At 31.2% G+C, this 24,550-nt stretch overlaps 2 protein-coding genes across 2 annotated transcripts; one reads left to right on the top strand and one right to left on the bottom strand.

Annotated features, from left to right (window-relative positions):
- Positions 1-1,650: 1,650 nt before the first annotated feature.
- On the bottom strand, positions 1,651-11,243 carry LOC135963335 (uncharacterized). The gene is made up of 5 exons (XM_065515143.1): positions 10,327-11,243; positions 10,085-10,233; positions 5,909-6,188; positions 2,418-2,672; positions 1,651-2,100 (listed from the first exon to the last, which is right to left on the bottom strand). The coding sequence occupies exons 1-5, from the start codon at positions 11,149-11,151 to the stop codon at positions 2,020-2,022; spliced, it is 1,590 nt and encodes a 529-aa protein (XP_065371215.1). The 5' UTR covers positions 11,152-11,243; the 3' UTR covers positions 1,651-2,019.
- A 7,633-nt stretch (positions 11,244-18,876) lies between these two features.
- St2 (Sulfotransferase 2) lies at positions 18,877-21,917 on the top strand. The gene is made up of 3 exons (XM_065516108.1): positions 18,877-19,390; positions 20,688-20,802; positions 20,860-21,917. The coding sequence occupies exons 1-3, from the start codon at positions 19,056-19,058 to the stop codon at positions 21,397-21,399; spliced, it is 990 nt and encodes a 329-aa protein (XP_065372180.1). The 5' UTR covers positions 18,877-19,055; the 3' UTR covers positions 21,400-21,917.
- Positions 21,918-24,550: the final 2,633 nt, after the last annotated feature.

Consider the following 24,550-nt stretch of genomic DNA (forward strand, 5'->3'; position numbering starts at 1 on the left):
CTCGACAAGGAGATTCTATATATGTAATTGTTTTAAAATCGGAACACAGGCGAAGAAATACATAGGATAGTTTTAAAAATTTAACATACCCAAGGTGTCCCACTTTGAACAAAAACATAAACTAGACAACACATGTTAAATTTCATTCAATTCGGACTAAGGTTTTACAAGTTACAGATTAATTTCCCTATTTTTTTTTCTATACCACTGTGTGACGTTAAAATATAAAAATGGCGGTTAACTTAACTAATTTGTGAAAAATGTAAGTTACGTTATTTGGTCTCATCTAGAAGATCTTTATTTAATTTGAAGTTTATTTTCTTCTTTTTAGAGCACATTAAATATTTCGAAATTGGAAAATGTAAGAAATTGGCCAAATATAAAATTGCTTTTAAAGAATCCCCATGATATCTAGATTATCGAAAAAATGTTCGATCATAAGTCTTCGAATATAATTGGGGTATACACATCAGATTCATTCATGATTTAGGGAATATTTTAACAGCTTTAAATATTATTGCAGAATAACTTCGAATTTTCGAACATAATGTTTGGCATGAATACCAAATTTCAGACTATTCGGGCTACGAGAACTGGTTCAAAATTCAGTTACTAATTTTTATCTATAAAACATACAAACAAACAAAAAGCAAGTTAAATTAAAGCTGGTAATAAGAAGAAAGAAAATATTTATATTAAAACTAGTTGAAAAGCCTGTCCATGCCAGGTAAATCATCAAAGTCGAAAAATCCAAAATAAATAAAAGATTGTAAAGAATTTTTTAATGATTTTTAATGAAGAACAATTTTATTTCTTTAATTAATTCATTTCTTTACAGAATTAATTTTTCTTAATAGAATGAAATACACAATTTGATTTGCAAACAAATAAGCCTAATTGTCAGAATCATACATAACAAAAAGCTATAACTAAAATTGACTTAAATTTCCTTTAGTTACTTCGATTTAAACCAAATATGAATAATTTTTAACAAAAAATAATCAAAAAATTTCTTTATAGACAATATTCTTTGAACTTCCATAACGAAGCAACCGTGCTTCCCATCTTATGAACCACGTTCACACTACCATCATGTAGGTTTCTTGCTCTAGAAAATGCAATAACATTTGACCATGGCTAAAAACTGATTTAGGCAGATAGATCCCCACCTTTTCCAACATCTGACCTTGTGCTTTATTTAATGTTATGCAAAATGTCAGCCTTATGGGGATTTGTGTTCTGCGTAAAACGTATGGGAGGTGTAAATGCCAATCCTCGTGATAAATGCGGGACTTCCTTCGGCAGTGCCTGTCAAGATATTTGGACATTTGAGATTTTTCGAAAGTTTGGTCACCTGTAATCTTGTGCCATTACACAGTCCTCTCCTCGTATTTAAATTCCGCAGAAGCATTACAATAGCACCGACCTTGAGGTTTAATTTATGAGGCGGCACACCAGATGGTGAAAGGCTGTTCAAAAACTCGACCGGCTATGCATCACATTCTACTGTGTCAATACTCAAGTATGTGGAACGCTCGCCCTCTAAAAGATTTAACACCTCCTCGTTGATTTGACAAACGTCATCACTTCTAGGGCAAAGAGTGGCATATTTTGAATACTCTTCTATTGTATTTTAAAAACAAACAAAGATTTTTTTAATTTTACTTAAGTTCATATTTATTTCATTTGAAATCTTTTTAAATTATGAGATAGAACTAAATACATTTATATACATTGGATTAAACGAAATTCACATTTAAAAAAGAATACGTAAAATTAAAATACAATTGTTTAAAACTAAAATCTATGTATGTCGTATGTATGTAAAAAATATATAAACTAAAATATTTAAAACCTACAAGTTTGTGATAATTTCTGTTTAATTAAACCACAAATATGAAACTTATCCAAATAAACAAATTGCTACTAAGATCATTTATTAAGGTTTGAAATAAACTGGGAATATAGTACCATGAAAAGTTACAAAAACACATTCGAAATACACACTCGCTCTGGCAATTACAATTCATTGTGTATATATTCCGTGGTCACTTTAGCTTCGCCTTCATGGAATCCACTGCAATCAACAGGATATTTAACCTACAAAAAAAGAAAATAAATAAATGACAAGTTAAATAAAATGTTAACAACTAACGTGTACGAGTGAGTACATATTAAACACATGGAAAATGTTTGTTTGAATTCATTTGAAATGTCTAAATGTGAATAAGAATTGGATCAGAGCAAATCTAGCAACTAAAATGCTAGACAACAAACAACCACAATAACTTGTATGGAAAACTTGTTAATTTGCTCTAATTTAACAAATACACATAAATAAATACATTTTCAAATAGACATTTGATTCAATCTACAGTTATTTATGTACATATACATATACATAACTATTTACTTACCTCACAATTTGATGCCGTAGTGATGACACTGAACAATGTCCAGAATGGTGTTCCAGTTTCAGTGCTAATGAAGAAAGCAGCACCCATACTACCAACTTTAACAATTTTTGGACTAACACCTGAAATTAGGCCGCGAGATTCTTCGGCTGAATACTGTTCGGCATCATTTAGCTGACACAATACGTAACGATCACAGTGTGGTTGTTTCGTTACATATCTATAGGCACGATGAACTTTTAAAACTGGTTCAATAACCTGGATTAAACGAGATAATACAAAAAAAAGAAAAGAAAATATGTTATTGGAAACTGCAGCATAAGTTCAGAGGAATTGAAAAAAGAATAATTATAAATGCTATATTCTATAATTCTGTATCTTACAACTTAGAAAAGAACTAAAAAATTAAAAAAGTACAAAAAATAAAAAAGTACAATACAATGAAACTATTATTTGTATCTTCATTATTTAATGAACTAACAAAAAGTATTGCATATCATATATCACAAATCGAAAAACCAATATTTATTTAGCTCAGATTGTCACCCCTTCGTCTTATGTCTGTTGTGTCCCTCCTTCTCAAGCGAGTGTGGCCACTGTTATTATTAGTATTTGACTACATGTTTTTTGATCTTTTTTTACAAAAGGCTTATGTATATTTGTATTTTTTTTATATACCAGGGGGCAAATGTAATCGTACGTAGAAACTTATTTTGGTGTTGTTGTAGCAGCGTGAACAATTTTACAATATTTAATCTGAGGGTTCTGCAAGTAGATCAAGTCCAAGAAATTGTGCAACTTCCATAAATCCACTGGACGTAGTGAAGTAGGGTTGGCTGGACAGTTGAATATGTGGAGGGCGTCATGGGGACTCTGACCACATGTTGGGCATAAGTAAAGGACAACACGGTCTATGCAGGACCAGAAGGCATTAAGACTGTTGCTTCATCCTGATCTTAGTTGTGCCAGAACGACACTTGTTTTACGCGGCAGAATCTTCTCGGCGTCTGCTATCGGTGGTGTGCGATTGTTTCAATTAATTTGATTTCAATTTCATTTGAGTCAACTTTGCATCTATATAACATATCGATCGATATGTATACCGAGGTATTTAACTTCCAACTGTTGGGTTATTGATATGAATATGAGGGCACGAATCTATACGTCATATAAAGGTCATTTCGGCTCGTTCACCTTTATTTTCTTCCAATCATCTTAACCAATTTTCTAATTGAAATAAGTATATAATCTTATACAGTGAGTGTCACTCAAAATCGTACAAAATATTTTTTTTTAACTATTATTAAATTATATAGGCAATAATAGGTGATTATATAAAAAATTAAAAGTCATTTTATTAATTGGAACAAAAAATATGTATTTCAGCAAAAAAGTTAACAAAACCTCAATTCGTTAAAAAAATATTGATGAAAATTAAAGAACATCACAAAATTCATATTTCACTTAAATTCGTACAATTATATTAATTTATAATTAAAACTTTAAAAATGAAAAAAAATGTTAATATTAAATAATCCTAATACTTTGTAGGGTATCATTTGCTATTTTTTAGTGCCTTTACGATTTTAAATGAAGCGTTGATATTCTGGGCACTGACAGTCTTACCCAATTTTTTTATTTGTGGATAAGGGCAATTAAAATTATACCCAATTTTCTGATAGGTAATAGCACACACAATATAAAAATAGCATTTTAAAATATTTCCAAAACATCAACTTTCTAAAACTAATGAATAAAATTTGACTACGATGGTGTACGATTTTAAGTGACATTCACTGTATGTATCTAGGCACCTCTTGAATGTTTTCATGGGTAATTAGAATAGCTGTATCATCTGCAAATGTTTATGTATGAGTGCGAGGGTTTGTTGGTATATCATAGGGACCTACGATTCTATCTAGAATGACCCCGGCTTCAATCGGTTGTGAACAACTAAAGTCTCCTTTGAGTTTCAATGTTAATATAATAACTGCTATAGCTTATGCATGTTTTCTTCAAAACTCTTTCTTGCAACATTTACAAGACTGAGTTTTTTCGGTAGTGCTGTGTTTCCTTCTAAATCCAAATTAATGATTTGGAATATAAATATTTTTAATTAAGCTATCACATATAGATAATAGTCTAAATCTTTTCCTGGCTTAGGTATCACCATCAGTTTAACATTCCAATCTGGAGGTTAATAGTTATTCAATTGAAATAAAAATATTGTAATTATTTTTGCTGCTATCCGGTGTAGCTCCATAAGCTTCTTGTTACTGATTTTGTCAATAACAGATGCTTTCTTGTGCCTCATCGATCTCTCGAATCTCAAAACGTAGAGGTACAGCTGTTCCAAAATGGGGTATAATAGATGGTAACTCAATTGCTTCATTTGATATGTTCATTTGACAGGTCTTATGAGATTTTTTGGCGTTTGCCATAGTAAGTAAATCGAATGCGGGTTTGCGTCCATGTTTTCTAGATATCTATTAATTGATTCAGTATTTGTATGCAATCTTTGATTTGAGTTGGGGAGATCTCTCTAATTGCCGCCCTCTTCAAACTCTTCTTTTTTCATTCAATAGCCCTTCGACATCTGCAGAACAAATTATATTATATCTGATTTGTCGGTTAGTTAGCGTAGCATGTTCAGCAGTCAGTTTGATAATTTTATCAAAACTGATCAAATTGTGACTGAAATTTTCAAAGTGTTTTTGTGCCTGTCACCGCAAAATAACCAGTAGGGGGTTAATAGAGTAACAATTATGTGAGTGTGATCTGAAGGTAATTCTAGCGAAGATTCAACTTGAATAATTTCTCCAGGGATATTTTTCATCGCGCTTAATTCAATAACATCCGGCTTTAAATCACATTTAAGTAACCATGGTTGTTATTCGGGTTGTGTGGTTTGAACTTAGGAAAGACTTGTAAAGGGAGTAATACCTGTTATACAGGACTAACAGGCACTTACAAAAAAAAAAACATAAATTCATAACAACGACCAAATTATGATCATACCCAGCGGGAAAAAGATGCAGTAAAGAGGCCTTCCTAAATGCCTCATTTTGCAGACACAAGGACTTGCAAAATCATTTTGCCGCATTGCAAAATCATTTCAATTTTACACGGCGTGTCATTGCGAGCCAAGGCCTTGCATACTCGCTGCTGTTAGAGGGCTGAGAGAAGGCCTACTTATGATGGGCTGTTGGCAGCCAACAAGCTCACTTGTTATTAGAAGGGGATTCATAGGGCTTCTTGAACACCTACTAAGAGCAGGCAGGGTGGAATGAGTATCGGATCTTTTAGAATGTGTAAGTATGCCTTTTAGAAGGCCTACAAATTGAAGTCCTATCATTTTTTCCCGCTGGGTATGGTTGAAAGAGAACGACAAACATAATTTCACATACCAAAGCGATATTAAGTAAAGAAATTTTTGAAGAGCCCATATATTTTTTATAATAACAATATAACAATGCTAAGTTTTTATCACTTACCTCCAAGTTCAATGTGTCTGTAAGTTTATCACTTATATCAGTGGCATTGAATTGCAAGACACCGCGTGCCTGACCCAACTTCATGAGATCCTTTGCATAGCCTACAGCTGGTTTAACATATTGACGGGAGTCGATTTTAACATTAAGATGGTGTTTGGCAACGTGATCCATTAAATTGGAAATGGTTTCGCTGGGACGGCTGGGATCGAAGAATGTAGTCTTAGGATAGCCTTGAGATTTAAGGAAACCATTAAACATTAATTGTGCTGTTTGGAAATATCTGAAAAGAATACAAAATGCTGCTATAGATAGAACGTTTATGTAGGGAAGAATGGGTAATAGGAAATTACTGTTTTATAATTATATTGTCCTAATAAAGTTTATTGTTATCCTAAACTCCAACCAAAAGATTCAAAAGAGTTAAAATGTAACGGTAACAATTTTGTTGGTTATTTATTTATTTTGTTCATTCAGATACGGAATCCTAGAAAATAGGTCATAATCGGTTCCATTGCTACCTACATTTTTTTTTAATTTTTAAACTTTTTTTACTAAAACAGATTACTTCTAATTAACTTTATCTATATAATTAGGAGACAATTTAACTCCTGGGGCGACAGGGACTTCGATCAGTCCGCGACTCGAGGGACTCCTCTACTATGGGTGTAACTATCATCGACAAGATGACGGGAATCTTGCGATAAATAGGCTAATCATGGCAGTGTCTGAAAAATATCTAGGAAGTATCTCGCAAATAGTGAAAATAGAAGTTTCCGAAGTAACTCTCTGAAGCATTAGGAGTGGACTTAGTGAGAACCCTACGAAAACTGATCTTGTACGCAAGGAAGTACAAGATCTCCATATTTCCACTACTTTGTCATAACAAATTCCCATAGGAGAATCCATTTTATATCTTCACAGATTGCTCGAAATCGGATTTTGGGAGTGGCTTTTGTGTCGCACTAACTTATACGATAGATCCCCGAACTGGCTGAGGTTTTACCGAGGGTATAGGAAGTGGTTATTCGGATTAAAAATATGTCTACATGACATAGAATATTGTTTTTAAATGATGGGCTTCTCGGAACGAGATATTCTTCAGTTGGACTCTTCTGGATACCGGGACACCAAAATGCTCCTGGAAATTACATTGGCCAAAAGAGGTACCCCAATCTTGGATGATGAGGTTGGCCGATTGGTTGGTATAACGTTTTTATGGTGCAAACGATGAGACCCGGGTGGACTTTATAATTGGGCACATATCGACTACTAAATGTGGTTGCAGTTATCACAGGTCAATGCTGACTGAAGATTGGAAAATCTGTGCGAATTCGTCCTGCACGACTTTACGGATCTATCGGGGACGAACGTCAGAAGGCTGGATACAACATGATGGTTATGTTAAAAACTCAAACTGGTCAGGTATTTTTTTCCTCCTCATCCTCTTCTAACCAGGTAACACAAAGGGACCCATGGACGACCATTTGTCATTCTCAGGAGACTCGCCATGAAATGACTAATGGCGTTAGGCCGTGTTACCCGACCATTAATGTAATGTAACTGCGCTGCTTACTTTAATCGACTTTTGTTTCTATGCCAAAGTATTGAAATTTAAAAAAAATCAGATACAATACAGATACATATTTTTAATGACTTTTTGGTCAAGATATAATGATTATTCTTAAATTCTACACTCAAATTTACATATTTAATCAAAATCATTAATAACTATTGTGAATACAAACTTGCAGAGTTCACGGAAAAGGTCGCTAAAAGTGAAATTTTTGAAAGTGAAAATATACCAATTTATGAGATAGACAAAAAAAAACACTCACAAAATAAACATACTACCTACATAATTAAATTCTAATCACAACACAAAAGTGGCATCAAATAACTTTTGTTATAGTAAAACAAAAAGAGAAGAGCAACAAAATGATTAAGAAAATTAACCGAAACTTCCCTAACAAAAGCTTAAAAACATGTTAATTTATGATTGACCTAAAATTTCACTTTATATTTATTTATGGTGTTAATATTGTATACGGGACTTTCAAATTGAATATTTAAAAAAATATTCAACCAAACTTAGAATGTTAATTTTGTATGGTTGTTGTTGTTGTTATAAGTAAACTCTATACGATATTCTGAGTCAAGCTAATATAAAAAAGCACTTAACACTTTACCTAGATTCTTTACCAATAACAAACAAAAAAAAAAACAAAAATGTGGGATAGATGAAGAGAAAGAAATGTTAACACGCACGAATCACGAATAATAAAATTGTGCATGTAAACAGAAAGACGTTTTTTTTTAAATTTCCACAGGCACCAGAAACAAAAAGAAAAAAATAGAATAACTGTAACATTTTATTTTCCTATTTACCCCAATTATTATGTGTAAGTATGCAGTTTAGAAGCCAACCGGCTTAAAATTAAGCAGTTCCAACACCTGGCTCTACATACAAGTTGCCAATGATGATCGCCTGGTGTCCAAACATACAAACCACCAACAAATCCACCTAACAACACACATGTTACAAACCTGTAAAAAGTTCATATATGTATGTATGTATGTTGTTGTTGGCTGTTGATTTATTATTATTTTGTTGTATCAAAGCAAAATAAAAACTGTGTCACGAAAGTTCCTTCTTCGGCGACACTACTATACACCGTTCTTCTTTATTTTTGGTTTGTTTATTTTCTTTATTTTAGAGACTGATACCGGTTTTATTGTTTGTAGGTATGTAAAAAAAATATTACTGTCAGTTGCCCAGTCATGCAACTCCGACAAAAGAAAGTTTCTTTAGTAACTCTCTGTCTGTCTGGCTGGCTCTCTTAATATGAGCCATGAGCAAAGCTTTGGTTAGACAAATGTTGTTAGAAATTTAATGATTTTAATTTAAAACTAATTACGGAAAACGAACTATAAAATAAATATCTACTTAAATGTTCGTTGATTATCTGATAAAACTATATGTATAAACATTGTAATAAGTTGGATATAAATAATCGTAAATACTTTGCATTTACCTCAAAATGTATCATAGAATTCTAATTTATTTATTAGATACAAAATAGCTAATTACGATATAAACTAGTTGTCAAATAAATATAACTAACTCCCATTAATAATAAAATCTTAACCAAAAGTTGACACTAACCAAAGTTTCGAAAGCAATAATTAGTAATTAAATTTTCAAAATCAAATTGAATCTCTTAATCATTCCATTAAAGCATTCGATACGGAGAAATTCATAAGCTTAATTCTTTAGTACTTTAAACCCATTCAATTGATTCCTTTGAGTATTCATTTGAATTAGTTCCTTATGGAATCATTTAAGTTTTCTTTAATTCATATCCATTAAAAATAGGTTAAACAAATTTATTGAATGATTAAATTTATCTTCAACGAAATAGGCTTAGACAATATTTTTCAATTCATTTTGGAAATGATTAAAAACAACATTAAATTAGGAACTCATTTACATCTCAAATGTATTGATATCATTTAAAAGGACTTGAATTTTCAATTGCATAGATATATGGGCATTTTCTACGATTAGTTAACCAGGATCGCTAAATAAAATGTTGATAATAATTTGGTACATATAATTTTTTCGGCTCAAGGACGAAGTCTATTGAAACTGTCTGAAATCGGTCCATTATTTCGCCTAGCCCCCATACAAATGTCCTCCCGAATTTGGACTTTATCGGTTATAAATATTTAATTTATGTAGGTATCTACACAAGTTTCGCTCCAAATAAGTTTTATATATACCGAATTAGTGTCACAAAATTTTATTATGATCGGCCCATAATTAGTCATTGCTCATATAAGACCCGCTTCCGTAAATCACTTTATAAATCTCATAAAAATGTGTAATTTTTTGAGTACATTTTTCTAGTTTCCGCTCTATGTATATTTCTCTATGGTAATAAAAATAGCAATAAGCTATACAAAATTATAAATGTAATATCTACTGATATTTTAAAACAGATTATTCCATTGAATTCTACGACACAAAATTATGTTTTTGTGCCTCGGAGTTTTAATGTGTCATTTCAAAAGTTGAAGTTATTTAAGTTAATTTTAAACTCCAAACGAAGGACTCCTAATAATTCATATCTGTTAAAAAAAATTTAATGTCAATCTATCTATCTCTAATCTACTTACTTTAAATAAACTTCTGGATTTGCCAAATAACTTGCCCAGTCGGCTAAATATAGAGTAGCAGATTTAATCCAACGTCTGCGGAAAGATTGATTATTTAAGGATTCAAATAACTTGTCATAATCCAATTTGCCATCGCGACTCTTGAAACCCTGTAAAATAAATTTAATTTATAAATTAAATGATATAAAATACCAAATGACCTGTTATGCATTCGTTTTACAATTAAATAAATATGTACATACCTTCATTATTTTATTCACACCAGACTTTTCGTATAGAGCATCCGCCAACTCAGAATTCGAGAAATGATCCCATAGAACGTGTAAGTGTTCCAAGAATGGTGGCAAAACCCAGGCATGATCTCTGTGTTTCTCTTGGGTATGTTGACCCTCGGGACCAGCAAATGAACTGACGGCTTGCATAACCAAGGGCAAAAGGCTCATTAGGCCATTGTCTTCCTGGGGCTGAGGAGTGGCCGAATTTGTATTGGCTGATCGTTTTTGCTGGTGGTGATGAGAGGGAGCCTCATTATTTTGACCCATAAAAGCCGAAGCGATTTGTAGTATAGAACCCAAATCGATGCCAGAATCAGATTCACGCTTTTGATGTTGATGTTGGCCGTCATTGTTATCTTCCTCTGTGTCATCGCCTTGGGTGAACATTTCAATGACATTTCCTATAATGGAAGGATCAAAACCACCACCGCCACCACCACGAGCGCCATTATTGTTGCCAGCACTAGCTAACAGACTGCCAATGCCGGAAAGTATTTGCATGGCTCCGGAACCGCCAGCACTTTTGCCCTGTCCACCGCTATTGGCTTGCATAAAGGAACCCACCATAGATGCTATGCCAGCCAGACCAGCTGCACCTCCTCCACCACCTCCACGGCCGCCATTATTATTTTGATTATTTAAAGCTTCTTGTATGAACATCGAAGCCATGTCCAATAAAGGATTTCCGTCATCGTCACCACCCGCAGAGCGTGAAGGGCGCTGTGTGGTATGTCCAAAGGATATATTGACGCATAATAATGCCAACAGAAATACAGCTTTTTTCACTAACATTTTGTTTGCAGACAACTTAACAAATTAAATGAATTTTAAATTTTAAGGAACTTTCACAATCACTTAAGTTTTCAACGTATTAAAAAATTAAAATTTTACGGTTTATGATTTTTTTATTTCAACTTTATTTGCGGAACATAAATTTTTTTGTTTCACTGTATCTGTATCCGTTAATATTACTTGTGACTAATTTAAAAGTTGCTCTAGATTTTTCTTCTTTTTATTAGTTTTTTTCTTTTGCTGTTGAAATATCAATTAAATAAAAGACGCACTGCACCGCTCAGTACGTCCAACTTAAGTGAAAACTTTCTTTCGTCTGTTTGGCTTAAAATTATTGTAACTCTTCTTAAGCTTAGATCATGTATACAATTTTTTATATTTCTTTTCATTCCTATTCTATTTCTTATCTCAAACCAAGTTGGATCTTTTTATTTTACCTGTAGAATGTTCGAACGTAAGTTATTGTTACTACGAACCAACATGTTGTAAGAATCATGATTGGCCTGTCGTGTGGTGTTTCAAACAAGGTAAGTAATTTAAACAGCTGTTGCGCGCGATCTTCTTTGAGCTACTTCTCTTGGCCTCTCTCATTAAAGTACACGTCAATAAAGTTTTTGTTGGCTTTTTTTGAATATCGTCGTAATCTACCTACTTTCTTTTTTCAGAATTCTTCATTAAAAGAGCGTTCAATGTATAAACAAATCTTTTTTAGTAAATGTCTGTATTGTTTTTTGTAAATAAAGAAGAATAAGCCATCCATTACACAGAGAATATTTGTAGAAATTACTTATTTAATGTAGGAATATTAATTTAGCTTGATGAAATTGTATAATACCAATAAGCTAGGTTGTTGAAAATAATAATTAAATAAATAAATAATACAAACCTACGATATTTTAAAAACTTGCTTAGTATGTGCTTAAGTAATGTAAAATTAAGGTTTTCTGGATTCCGACTGGTTAAAATTATTGTAAAAAAATATTTATATATAAAGATAAAATGGGCGATATCTCGAAAAGGCATTAGTCAATATTTGTCCAGATTCGACAGCATATTTTGCAAGTATTAATTGTTCAAAATAATTAAAATAAAAAGTAATTGTTTAAAAAGATCAAAAATATAATTTTTATACCCTTCAACTTCGTGAGAAGGGTATATATTAGTTTGTCATTCCGTTTGTAATTTCCACAATATAATTTTCCGACTATATAAAAAAAATTTCCAAAAAAGGAACAACTGGAAAAAAAAAATATTTAAAATTTGTATTTTGAAGTATAATTTGGTGAAGGGTATATAAGATTCGACACAGCCGAATATAGATCTCTTACTTGGTTAAGATAAAGAAACTACAAAAATGGCAAAAAAAAAAAATTGTTTCTTCTAAATTTTTACCAAAGATATGGGCTTGTTTGTAAAAATCATGCATTTAAGGGTTAAGACTAAAAGTTCTTTTTCTCTCATTTCTTAAAATTAGTCAGTTTGTTTTGACAACTCACCATGGCCGGATATAGCGTTCATCAAAACGTGCAAATGACTTCAATACCCAAACGCATTGTACGCTCTTGGATCTTATGTGGATTGGTGGTATCGTCCCAAATTCATCGCTGATATTTTTATGAAAATTAGGATAAGTTTCAAACTGCTCCAGAGTTCATTCAGCGATCACACGTCGTTGTTGTTGAACGTTATATCCGTCCATGGTGATTTTGAAAACAAACTGAATAAATAAATGATAGCTAATTCGACAGATGTAGCTTCAACAATATGGCCGCTATCAACTGTCAAAGTTCAGTAGTCCCTACTGGAAGACCCTTTATTAATAAATTTGCTGGAGACCAAATTGATCCCTGATTGAAATAAAAAATATCCCAAATTTAAGTTTTCTAGGGCTTTCTGAAGCTCCCAAAATATCAAAATTCTGGGAATAGTTTGTGATCGTTTATGTTTTTTTAATAAATAATACATTTTTTTAGAGAATTATTAAGTCTACTGATAATTTACCTTTGGTCTCAATTTGGGAAACAATTTCATGTTGCATATATAGTTGCCATAGTATTTCTCTAACTGTATAGACATACTACCTACCACCAGCTACGTAATTTACATATGAATACAAATGTGTATTTTCGATATTAGAGTTTTCTCATTGATTTTCATGGCATTAGTATTTAACACGTAAAATTCTATCACTCCAATACGATTTTTTTGAGAAACTTATGTAAACCAAATGGTATTTAATTTTATGTTAAGAATTTATGCAAATTTTGACACAAAATTTTACTTTTTCTTCAAATTGGACTTATAAATATTTCTTATCTTGCTTAAATAAAACACTCACACTTCATATTTTATAGTTAAAGAGTTTTTTTATATTAAATCAGTCTTATAAGGTTTTATTTAATTTATTGTTGATCAAAGTCTGCTCTATGCTATTGATAACCTCTAAAATTTTAATATTTATTTAATAAAGAAAGTTACAATACATGCGATAAGTTGCTTAGGGCGAACAGAACTAGTTATGTGAATAATTCTTTGGAGTTAGGATTTAGCATGAAAGGGATATCTACCTTTTCAAATTAGACACGAAACTAACCAAAACGAACATGTTATGTTTTGGATATTACTGCAATTGGTTACAAAATTGGTTTAAAGTATTAAATTTTTAATTTGTTTTTAAACGAATTTGGTAAAAATTCTCTACGCTTTGTAACAATTTGGAAAGACAGTGAGTGGAAAATAACGTTTTAAGCAATTTTAACAAATTTCCGGCGGGGTTATGTTTTTTAATACACCAAAATATTTATAAGATCAAAATTGTTTTTGTCATAAGTCGGTTTTAATGCTATTTAAAAAAATATGCTTTAACACAGAGCTTTGAATTTGAATAATTAAAAAATGTCAGCAGTTCATTACATGAAACCATTTAACATAGAAATTTTTTAGTTTCATTCAAAACCTTTTATTTGAAGAGAATTCATTCATTGTTGAATTAATTCATAAAATTCGTTCAACCTTTGAATGGTTCATTTGTTGTTAATACAAACCTAATTCAAATTGAATGAAGTTATTTTTTATAAATTGTCTGCACAGAAAAAATAAATTCATAATTGGAATGAATTTTGTAATAAATATTATTAATCGAACATGACTTTTTTTCCCCAAACTTTTTTCATTCAGATTAGAACATGTTCATAAATATTAATTTGTACAGGACGCAAATTTTTGCGTTTTTAACATAAATTTAATAATATTTTATAATAAATTGCATTATAATTGTATAGTGTAATGAATTAGTTCAAAAATGTTTGCATAATAGCCATATATTGGCCAATATTTCAAGATGAATCACCAATATCTGAAATTTAAAAATATCATTAAACATGATAAAACATTAAAGCATAGCATCCTGTTAAAAAATGTGTCAATTTCGCGCATATTTTCTCATTTTGAAGCTGAAAAATATAAAAAAATAAAATTTCCAAGAAAATTTTCAAACATTTTTGAACAACATAAAAATATATGTAAATGAAATTGAAATTATGGCTGTCTTCATAAACGCATTTTGCAAAGCAACACTGCAATGAATAGTGTTCATAAACGCAATAGATTTTGTTTTGGCAATGTCGCAAGTTCATTATTGTATGGCAATGCTTGTCCATACGCAGCATCTGTCAAATTTGTGAACCGTTTTTATTTATGATTCTTTACAAAACATTTATAGGTTCATGAATGTCACAAAGTATTGCTTTGCCGGTGGCATGTCACAGTGTCCATTGACATAATGTCCATGGACATTATGTCACTCCAAAAGATGACATTATGTCCATGGACATTATGTCATTTTGGTAGTGTCATAATGTCCATGTGTAAAGTGTCGTAAAGTCCATGGACATAATGACACTTTTGGAGTGACATAATGTCCATGATATTTAAAAAATAATTTAAGTATTTATGTTTTAATTTAACTTCTATCGAATTTACCGTTGTAAATTTAAAGTAGTAATAAGACGATAGCTGCGATTTTTAGTTATCTGTTATCTGAATTTAGTGGAGTTCAGACGTCACAAATTTAAAGTTTAAAAAAGTAAAAGTATTAAAATGGGTAATGTAAAATATAAATATGAAATGAAAGTTCAATAAAAAATTTAAGAACTTTCACTTCAAAAAAATACTTTTTAATAATTTATTTACAAGAAAGGCTTTATTTAGCGAAGCCGCCTGCCGCGTTATATGGAGGAGAAAGTCCCTAAGAGCGGCCGTAGGCCGCCACGCAGAAAAACTTTATTTACAAAGACAAGTTTTATGCACTCAGTAGCATGGCGAGCAAGTATTCGGTATCGCAGAAAAAAGTATTTCTTATTGGCGGCCTGCGGCCGCTTTCTCCTCCATGGAACGCGGCAGGTGGCTTCGCTACATGAATTTTTCTAATATATGAAAATATAAACTGTTACTAGAATCAAAAATTTTATAAAAATTAGTTTTTCTAAACAAAATTTGGACATTATGAAAGTGTCATAATATCCATAAGCAAAGTGACATAGTGTCCATGGACATTATGACACTACCGAAATGACATAATGTCCATGGACATAATGTCACTTTATGGGGTGTCATAATGTCCATGGACATTATGTCAATGGACACTGTGACATGCCACCGCTTTGCCTTGTAATTGCTTTGCATTACTGCGTTTATTAAGTCGACAAAACAAAATCTATTGCGTTTATGAACACTATAGCGGTATTCACAATCTTGTGGAAATGGTCTAGCATCATTGCAAATGCTAAATTTTACAATAATCCAATAACAAAATACACACAAAAACCTATACAATTTCCATTTTCATAAGATTGTGAATACCGCTTATGCATTGCAGTGTTGCTTTGCAAAATGCGTTTATGAAGTCAGCCATACTATATGTAGTAGTACATTTGTTCTAGCATATAGAAAAATATATGTAGTAATTCAAATCATATATAGACATTGAATTAACATATAGGGAATATATTTCTAAACGAATCTCATCTCACCTCGTCCATCCTTTTGTTATTTATAATTTTAACGTAAAAGATTTTGTAGACAATTTTCGACAAAATCTTCACTCTACATAACTGGCTACCAGTAGATCTAATGGCCATAAAGTATGTCATTAGTTAGGCTCAACGCTTGCAACGCATGGAATTGTAGACCCTAAGGAAATGCATGCATAATAGGAAGTATTCAAAATCTTCCTGATCATATTGTTTACAGCACCCCAAACCCTTCTACCTGAGGAACTTCGGTTTCTCAATCCCATCCAGTATAGAACCTGTTGATGGTCTCTCCCTTGATCCAATGAGGCTATCCATCTATACGGATTGGTTCAAAAAAGGGGATAGAGTGGGCGGAGGTGTATACATTCCTGAATATGGAATAATAATGTCCTTTAGACTCCCAAATGGATGCAGTATTCTTCAGGACGAGGTATCCGCCATTAGGAGAGCGGCTAACTGGCACAGATATTATAAGATATCTGGTAGAGATATTCGTATATATACTAACAATCATATCCCTGAAAGATGTTTATACAACACAAAATACTGTCCAGGAATGCCGGGCATCCTTAAATGAGATGGCGAGACATTCAACAGTTGTACTCACTTGGGTACGTGGACACAGAGATAACGAAGGCAATTGTATTGCTGATAACCTGGCGGGAATAGGAGCCTCAATGTCGGAAGAAGAAATTGACTTCCTTTTTTTTAATCGTTTATTGAATACAAAACAAGGATATTTACACTATAATAAACACAAGTTAAGAATAATAATTTTTAATATATACAACGGGCTCTCTCTAATATATATATTCGGGCACTCTAGTATTTTAACAAATTTGAAATGGGGTTCTTACTATAAATGAAAAATATATAATGAGATATGTTTTTTTGCAATGAAAACTCTTTTTGAAAAACATCGCGTATATATTATAAACACTTGTAAAAGTATAGTGTCAAGCGATAGAAAAGGGAAAAATTATATAAAGTTTATTCCCATAGCCACCAAAATTTTTTGATATTTAAATGAAGTAAATTGCAGTTTACTGCTTTTATATATGCACGTATATAATTATGGTAAAGTACTGGGATGCCATTTTCGTTCTGAAAAATTTGTTTGTTGTCTAAGAATATAAAGGCTTCCGGAGCAACAAATCATTTTTGTATCGTATTCATTATATTTAATAAGGACACATAATTAAACTATTTTTTATACATTGAGTACATCTTAATAAATAGACTTCCTTTGTGGCATTCCGTTGTCTACTTGTAAGCAACGGATAAATAATGCATATTACGAACTTGCCCAAACAATGTGGGGTAATGAATCCACCTGTGCCTTTACGAGGTTGATATGGCCTGCGTTGGACAGTAAACGCACGTCGTATCTATTTCGCTTATAACGAATAGGACTTATCAATATGGTGGCGATGATCACCGGGCATTGCACTTTCGGTACCCATGCTGCAAGACCGAACATGTAAATTGCACCTCGTAGAGCAACTGTCCCAAGATGGACTGCATTAGTTGAATTCTTAAATTCTTCTCTCCTCTTACTCCTCCAATTTCTACCTACATTTTTCTCCAGCCAACTTCACTCTTGCTCAATATAGATTTCCCTCTTCTTTTACTTATCTTTCTCTTTTCTTTTTATTTATATTTTCTCCTCAGCTACCACAAAGTGACCCAAGTGAGCTGTACGAAGCGAAGGTTTTGGACGGCTGTCTGATTACCTAATCTAACCACTATCTTTATTAAAATTGCAAACAATGCAAAAATTGGCTTAATATAAAAAGGCCCTATCTCGTGTTTTTTTAAGTCGAGATTTTTTTGGATAATTATGATATATGAAAAAAATAAAAACGAGTTAGGGCCTTTTTATATTAAGCAATCGATATGTAATTTAGTAGCGGCCTTAAAAATATATTGTAGAAAAATAATTTAATATTTCTTATTAATTAGAGAAATAAACTGAAAACTTGTCTTTTCTAAAACAGAAGCTTTTGAATATAGTCTCTTGAAAGAAAACCCTTATGCCCGTAACTTCAACCAACAGATAAATTTACCTAAAAGGTAACTTGACATTAATTTCAAATCTAGTTCTTTTTTCTACTTAAAATAACATCAAAATATCGAAATTTTATAATAACGAAACGTGGATTATATAAAGTATAAAGTTGTTAAAAATTAACTTCAGTTCAGGTGTTTTGTCTACTTCTTTTTCCTCAAGAAATGAAATATATTTTCCTTACAAATCTGCTTCCGGGTAAGCAGTTTGCAAAGCTGATAGATGTCACATTTGTTAATGACTCTAACCAAGTTCATCATCATGTATGTATGTATGTACATCTTGATTTATTCATTCAAAACATCCATCACCTACTTCAAACGAGTTCTTTGATATGTGTATGTATAATAGATCAATAAAAAATGTATGGCCAATATATTTATTGTACATTTGCATTTATTTATGTTCGTATATGTAAGTATGAGTGAAAATACAAGTTTTCTTTGTTCGCCAATAACGGAAAAGCACTTTTACTTTCACTGACATTAAGCACCATTTTCGCCATACAACTAAGACCACAGACCAGAGGAAAAATATGGTGGAGTATGTGGTACAAAGAAAATAATGTGCTTTGAACTTGTTGTACTTTTTCATCAAAACTGAAAAAATGTTCATGCAGTCTTTCCACAAGCGTTCAGGCAAACGGATGTTTTTGCTTTGTTATTTTAATTGAACTTTTCCAACAAATACACATTTACTCTTACGAACGAGATCATCCATATAAAAAATTATTGTGTGTGAATTGGAGCGAATTATTTAGAGTTAAAGTAAAGCAATAATAAGAAACAAACTAAAACTGCATTATGGAGTTAACGTTTAAAGAGCTGGACAAAGAAATTGCTGGAAAAATTGACTCGCTCTTTCCAAAAAAAGATTGCTTCATAGAGGTATTGCCGGGAAACGTTATATTGCCACGCAAGTTCATGGATATTGGTGAATCGATCAGAGATTTCAAAACATATTCGGATGATGTGTGGTTGGTATCATATCCAAGGACCGGCTCAACTTGGGCTCAGGAAATGATATGGCTTTTGGGTAATAAGCTGGATTTTGAGGGTGCCAAACAAATGCAACAATTAAGATCGCCCTTAATTGAGTTGTCCGCTTTGTTTAGTGAAGATCACCATGAATGGGTATCGTAAGTGTTTTATTTTTACAAATGTATCTCTCTTCTCGCAAATGGATTAATGTGACACTTGCATCATATTGAATAAAGCGTTCCGCATTGACTTTGAAGATTAAAAAATCATGAAAGAGGGGAAGATTAGATTTTTAAAATTTTGATTATTAAATATTAATTTTCTCATTTAGTTACAACTTTCTACACCATTCCAAGTTGAAATTGAGAAAATCCAGATTTATATTGAGAAAAAATAAATTGAAATTGAGAAATCCAAATGAATGTTGAGAAAATGCAAACTGAAGATGAAAAATCTAATTTAATATTAAGAAAATACAAAGTGTTATTCAGAAAAGCAAGTTAATATGTATTGAGACAAACTAATTGAAATTGAGAAATCAAAATTAATGTAGAATATGCAAACTGAAGATGAGAAATCCAATTTACAATAATATTGAGAAAATACAAATTTGAAATTAAGAAATCCAATTAAATATTGAGACAAAATCAATTAAAATTGAGAAATCTAAATTAGTATTCAGAAAAATAATAATATTGAGAAATAAAAAATATTTATAAGGACAAAAAAATAACTTAAATTTATACTCGTTGTATGTGTTTCATAAGAAAAAATGGCTATCCTTAACGGAATAACTGCAATTACCGTTACCGAATGTTCTGTTCTTCAAAATGATTTGAGAGTACTCCTGGAACTCCAAACTATTCATTCTACGGTTCCTCTTGAGCTAAACGCAACCCAGACCATTAGCGCACCGCCACCGAAACTTCTCTATGAATAACAATTGGTTAATTTTTTAAATTGACTGAAGCCATATATTTGTGGTTCCACTTGAGCTAAAAGCAACCTAAACCATTAGCGAACCGGTACCGAAAACTCTCTATGAATAACAATGCGTTGATTTTTCAATTCTTACCAAAAGTCTCTAAAACCATCTGTTTTTGGTCTAAAAAAATTTAAAAACAACCAATTTTACATTCTTTTAAAGTTAAAAATACTGAAATTGGTACCTAAGGGCAATTAGTTAATATGCTTTTTCTCCCAAATGCCAAGCTTTTCATCCTACGATTTGCATTTTCATTTATTAAGTTTGACGCATTCAAACCCAATTCCACCTTAATAATATTAGCACTTTGTACAGTGTTTGAAACCATTCCTTAAGCTTAAACTTTCGAAATTCAAAGTTATGAACAACCACAAGTGGCTAGCTAGACCACTTTTAATACCAAAATGTTTAACCTTTTATAAATACTTTATACTATGCACTATTTTATTAAATGATTAAAATTATTTTAGAAATTCATTGGGAAATACAGTTGAAACTGTTAAGAATATGTCACGTCCGCGTTTCTCACGATCGCATTTGCCATGGCATTTATTACCCAAGGATCTAGAAACCTCAAAGGCAAAGGTAAACAAATGTTTAATTAATACTGACTCAAGTCTCTATAATATATTTTAATTACAGATAATTTATACCGCACGCAATCCTAAAGATCTTTGTGTTTCATTTTATCACTACTGTAAACTTATGCACGGTCTACAAGGCTCATTTGACGAGTTTCTGGATTTATTTATTAGCGAACATACTCCGATTGGTTCGTACTGGAAACACGTTTTACCTTTTTGGAAACATTCGACAGACCCGAATGTATTGTTTTTAAAATACGAAGATATGAAAAGAGATTTGTCAGCGGTTGTGCGTAAGTGTGCAAATTTCTTAAAACTCGATTATCAGATCAACGATGAGGATATGAAACGAATTTGTGATCACTTGAAATTTGATAAAATGCAATCAAATCCAGCCGTAAATTTAGAGCCAATTTTAAGCCAAATTGATGCCAATGGCAACAGGGATGAGTCGACGGGCAATGAAGAAAGTAAATTTATACGTAAAGGCCAAATAGGTGATTGGAAAAATTACATATCTGCTGAAATGTCTGAACGTTTTGATGAGTGGATCCTAAATAATTCTAGAGGTAGCGGTTTAACCTTCGATTATGAATAAGAATTTTATTATAATACTATGTTAATAGTACTAATATTCTTATGTGGCACGTATATTAGGATGATAACTGTTTACATTTGTTTAAGTACATATCAAAAATATTTTTTTCCCGATCGTAAAGTTTTAACTTAAAGGGTTTTTATTACCAATATAATATTATAAATAAGATGTAAAAAAGTTATTACTTAATAATATACATTCATATACTTACACTTACATTAATTTTTATTTATGTTTTTATCTTTAACATTATTACTATACGATTTCTGTAAAATATTGGTATTTAATAATCTAGCCATTAGAAATAAAATTTTAACTTTGTTTACTTAAATAATTTAATCAACAAAATATTTCACCAAGACTATCTAGTCAACTCTAAATTATTCTCATTTCGGTAACGGAATAGTAACGGTAATTGCAGTTATTTCTATAGCGGTAACTTTGCTGGTAACGGTTATTGTATTTAAATTTAATCCTGAATTAAATTCAATTAATAAAATTTATAGAAATTAAAAAAAGTTTTGTTATATCTTAAATTTTGTTGAATTCAATAAATAATGTAATAAATATATAATATCGATATTTATAAGTAGCGGTATTTACGATTTGGTAACGGTAATAACTTATTTCGCTAAATCACTGTGGTTCCAAATCAAAATCTAGGTGGACAAAATTATATAAATCGGTATCTTCAGAATTTGGAAAACGAAGTTTTTTCGGAAGCTGACTATCTGCTCATCTCCAATACAAATGGGGTTTTCAATTGGACATTTCGTTTTCTCGACAGAAGCGCCAGAAGTTCAAAAAATTTTAAATCATATTTTCGTTAATTTTTTTTAATATTTTACTGCTTTACTAAATTACACATATCTCAATTGTTTTATCATATAGAAATTCATACTTCAAAACATAGATAAACATTGATTTAGGCTTTTATTAAGTGTAGTATGTATATCTTATATTTATGGGCTTCTCCATTTTCCTGTTATAGTCCTTTAAACTTGGGTCCCAAATATACTGATATTTTTTTTTTTAAGAATATTATATATGTAGCTTGCCAAAAAAAAAAAAACGTCGAAGCCCGTCCAATGACTATATACATCATTTAAAAAAACGTCTGGGGAATGTCTTTGTAAAAAAATTATAGCCGCCAGCACCCGCCGAAATACTTTTTTTTTTAATTTTTACGGATTGGAATTTTTAGTAATATTTTATTTTTTATTATTGATTTTTATATATCTAGACCCTACTGTAACTTGAAATATAGTAAATACCGATCTTTTTAAAAATTTAGTTTCAGAAACACATGAAAATGTATTTTTTTAATTTATTTTATTAATGATTTTTATTATAAAGACCCTACTGTATCTGGAAAAAAAGTTTATATTATTCTTTTAATTATTTTTGTTTTTTTATCGGAGACACAATTATATATAAAAAGAGCAACAAATAATTTTGTCCACCTAGATTTTGATTTGCAACCACAGTGTAAAGGTAGTTTAGCGAATATGGATTCAAAATAAAATTTCTTTCACAATGTTAAGAAATTGAAATGTTTTTTGAAGCACTATTAAACTATGTATGTATATCAATATTGTTCAGATAATTTATTAATTATAGAATATATTTAAAGTCCTCTATGACTTCTAAACTAAGAGATAGCGGGCAAATATTTTACAAATTTTATATACATACTAGCAGACCCGGTGCGCTTCGCCACCCCAATTAGAAGAAAGAAATAGTACTATTAAGTCTCCGTTTGTGAATCTAATTGTAAATGTCTAATTTCATATTTCTGGGTCCATTATTATAGAAAATGCAAAATGTGTTCCTAATTTAAAATTTTTATGTTTATTATTATAAAATATTCAAAAAGTACCATTGCAATAAGGAAATAGTACCATTGATTATCACTTTTAAATTCGCATTCACTGAACCATAACCCGTCAAGTTTGAATTTTAGATTTGTATATCATTTCCTATATTATCAACTAATTTAGTTTCTATAATACTTAAGATTTAATAAATTATCACAAAACCGAAACCGATCGGTTTTTAATTTTTTAAAACCGAAACCGCGGTTTTGAAATTCTTCGATTTTTTGGAAATTCTAGGTCCATTATTATAGGAAATTCAAAAAAGTACCATTATTATATATAAAAAGTACCAAAAATCCCCCACTTGTAGTTTCCCACTCACTCCGGTCCATATAAGCTTAATTTCATGTTTTTAGGTTCATTGGTGAAGAAATTACAAAAAGTACCATTCGAATAAAGAAAAAGTACCAAAAAGTCTCCCCTAGAATTCTAACTCACTTAGGACCATGCAGTATGCTTAATTTCATGTTTTAAGTCTATTGCTATAGAAAATTAAAAAAAGTACCATTAGAATAAACAAAAGGTACCATGAGGTATCCGCTTGAATTTTCAATCACTTAGGACCATATACGCTCAATTTCATATTTCTAGGTCCATTATGTTATAGAAAATTCAAAAAGTAACATTAGAATATAGAAAAAGTACCAAAAAGCACCCACTTGTAGTTGCTCACCCACTCGGGTCCGTATAATCTTTATTTAATGTTTCTAGGTTCATTGGTGAAGAAATTACAAAAAGTACCATTTGAATAAAGAATAAGTACCAAAAAGTCTCCACCTAGACTTCTCACTCACTTAGGACCATATATGTTTAATTTCGTGTTTCTAAGTCCATTGTTATAGAAAATTCAAAAAAGTACCATTAGAATATAGAAAAAGTACCAAAAAGCAGCCACTTGCGGATTCCCACTCACTCTGGTTCATATAACCTTTATTTCATATTTCAAGGTTCATTGATGAAGAAATTACAAAAAGTACCATTCGAATAAAGAAAAAGTACCAAAAAGTCTCCCCCTAGAATTCTAACTCACTTAGGACCATGTATGCTTAATTTCATGTTTTTAAGTCCATTGCTATAGAAAATTAAAAAAAAGTACCATTAGAATAAACAAAAGGTACCATGAGGTATCCGCTTGAATTTTCAATCACTTAGGACCATATACGCTTAATTTCATATTTCTAGGTCCATTATATTATAGAAAATTCAAAAAGTACCATTAGAATATAGAAAAAGTACTAACAAGTATACACTTGTGGTTTTCCAGTCACTCGGGT

The sequence above is a fragment of the Calliphora vicina genome, chromosome 1 (genome assembly GCF_958450345.1).
Source record: "Calliphora vicina chromosome 1, idCalVici1.1, whole genome shotgun sequence".
Lineage (NCBI taxonomy): Eukaryota > Metazoa > Arthropoda > Insecta > Diptera > Calliphoridae > Calliphora > Calliphora vicina.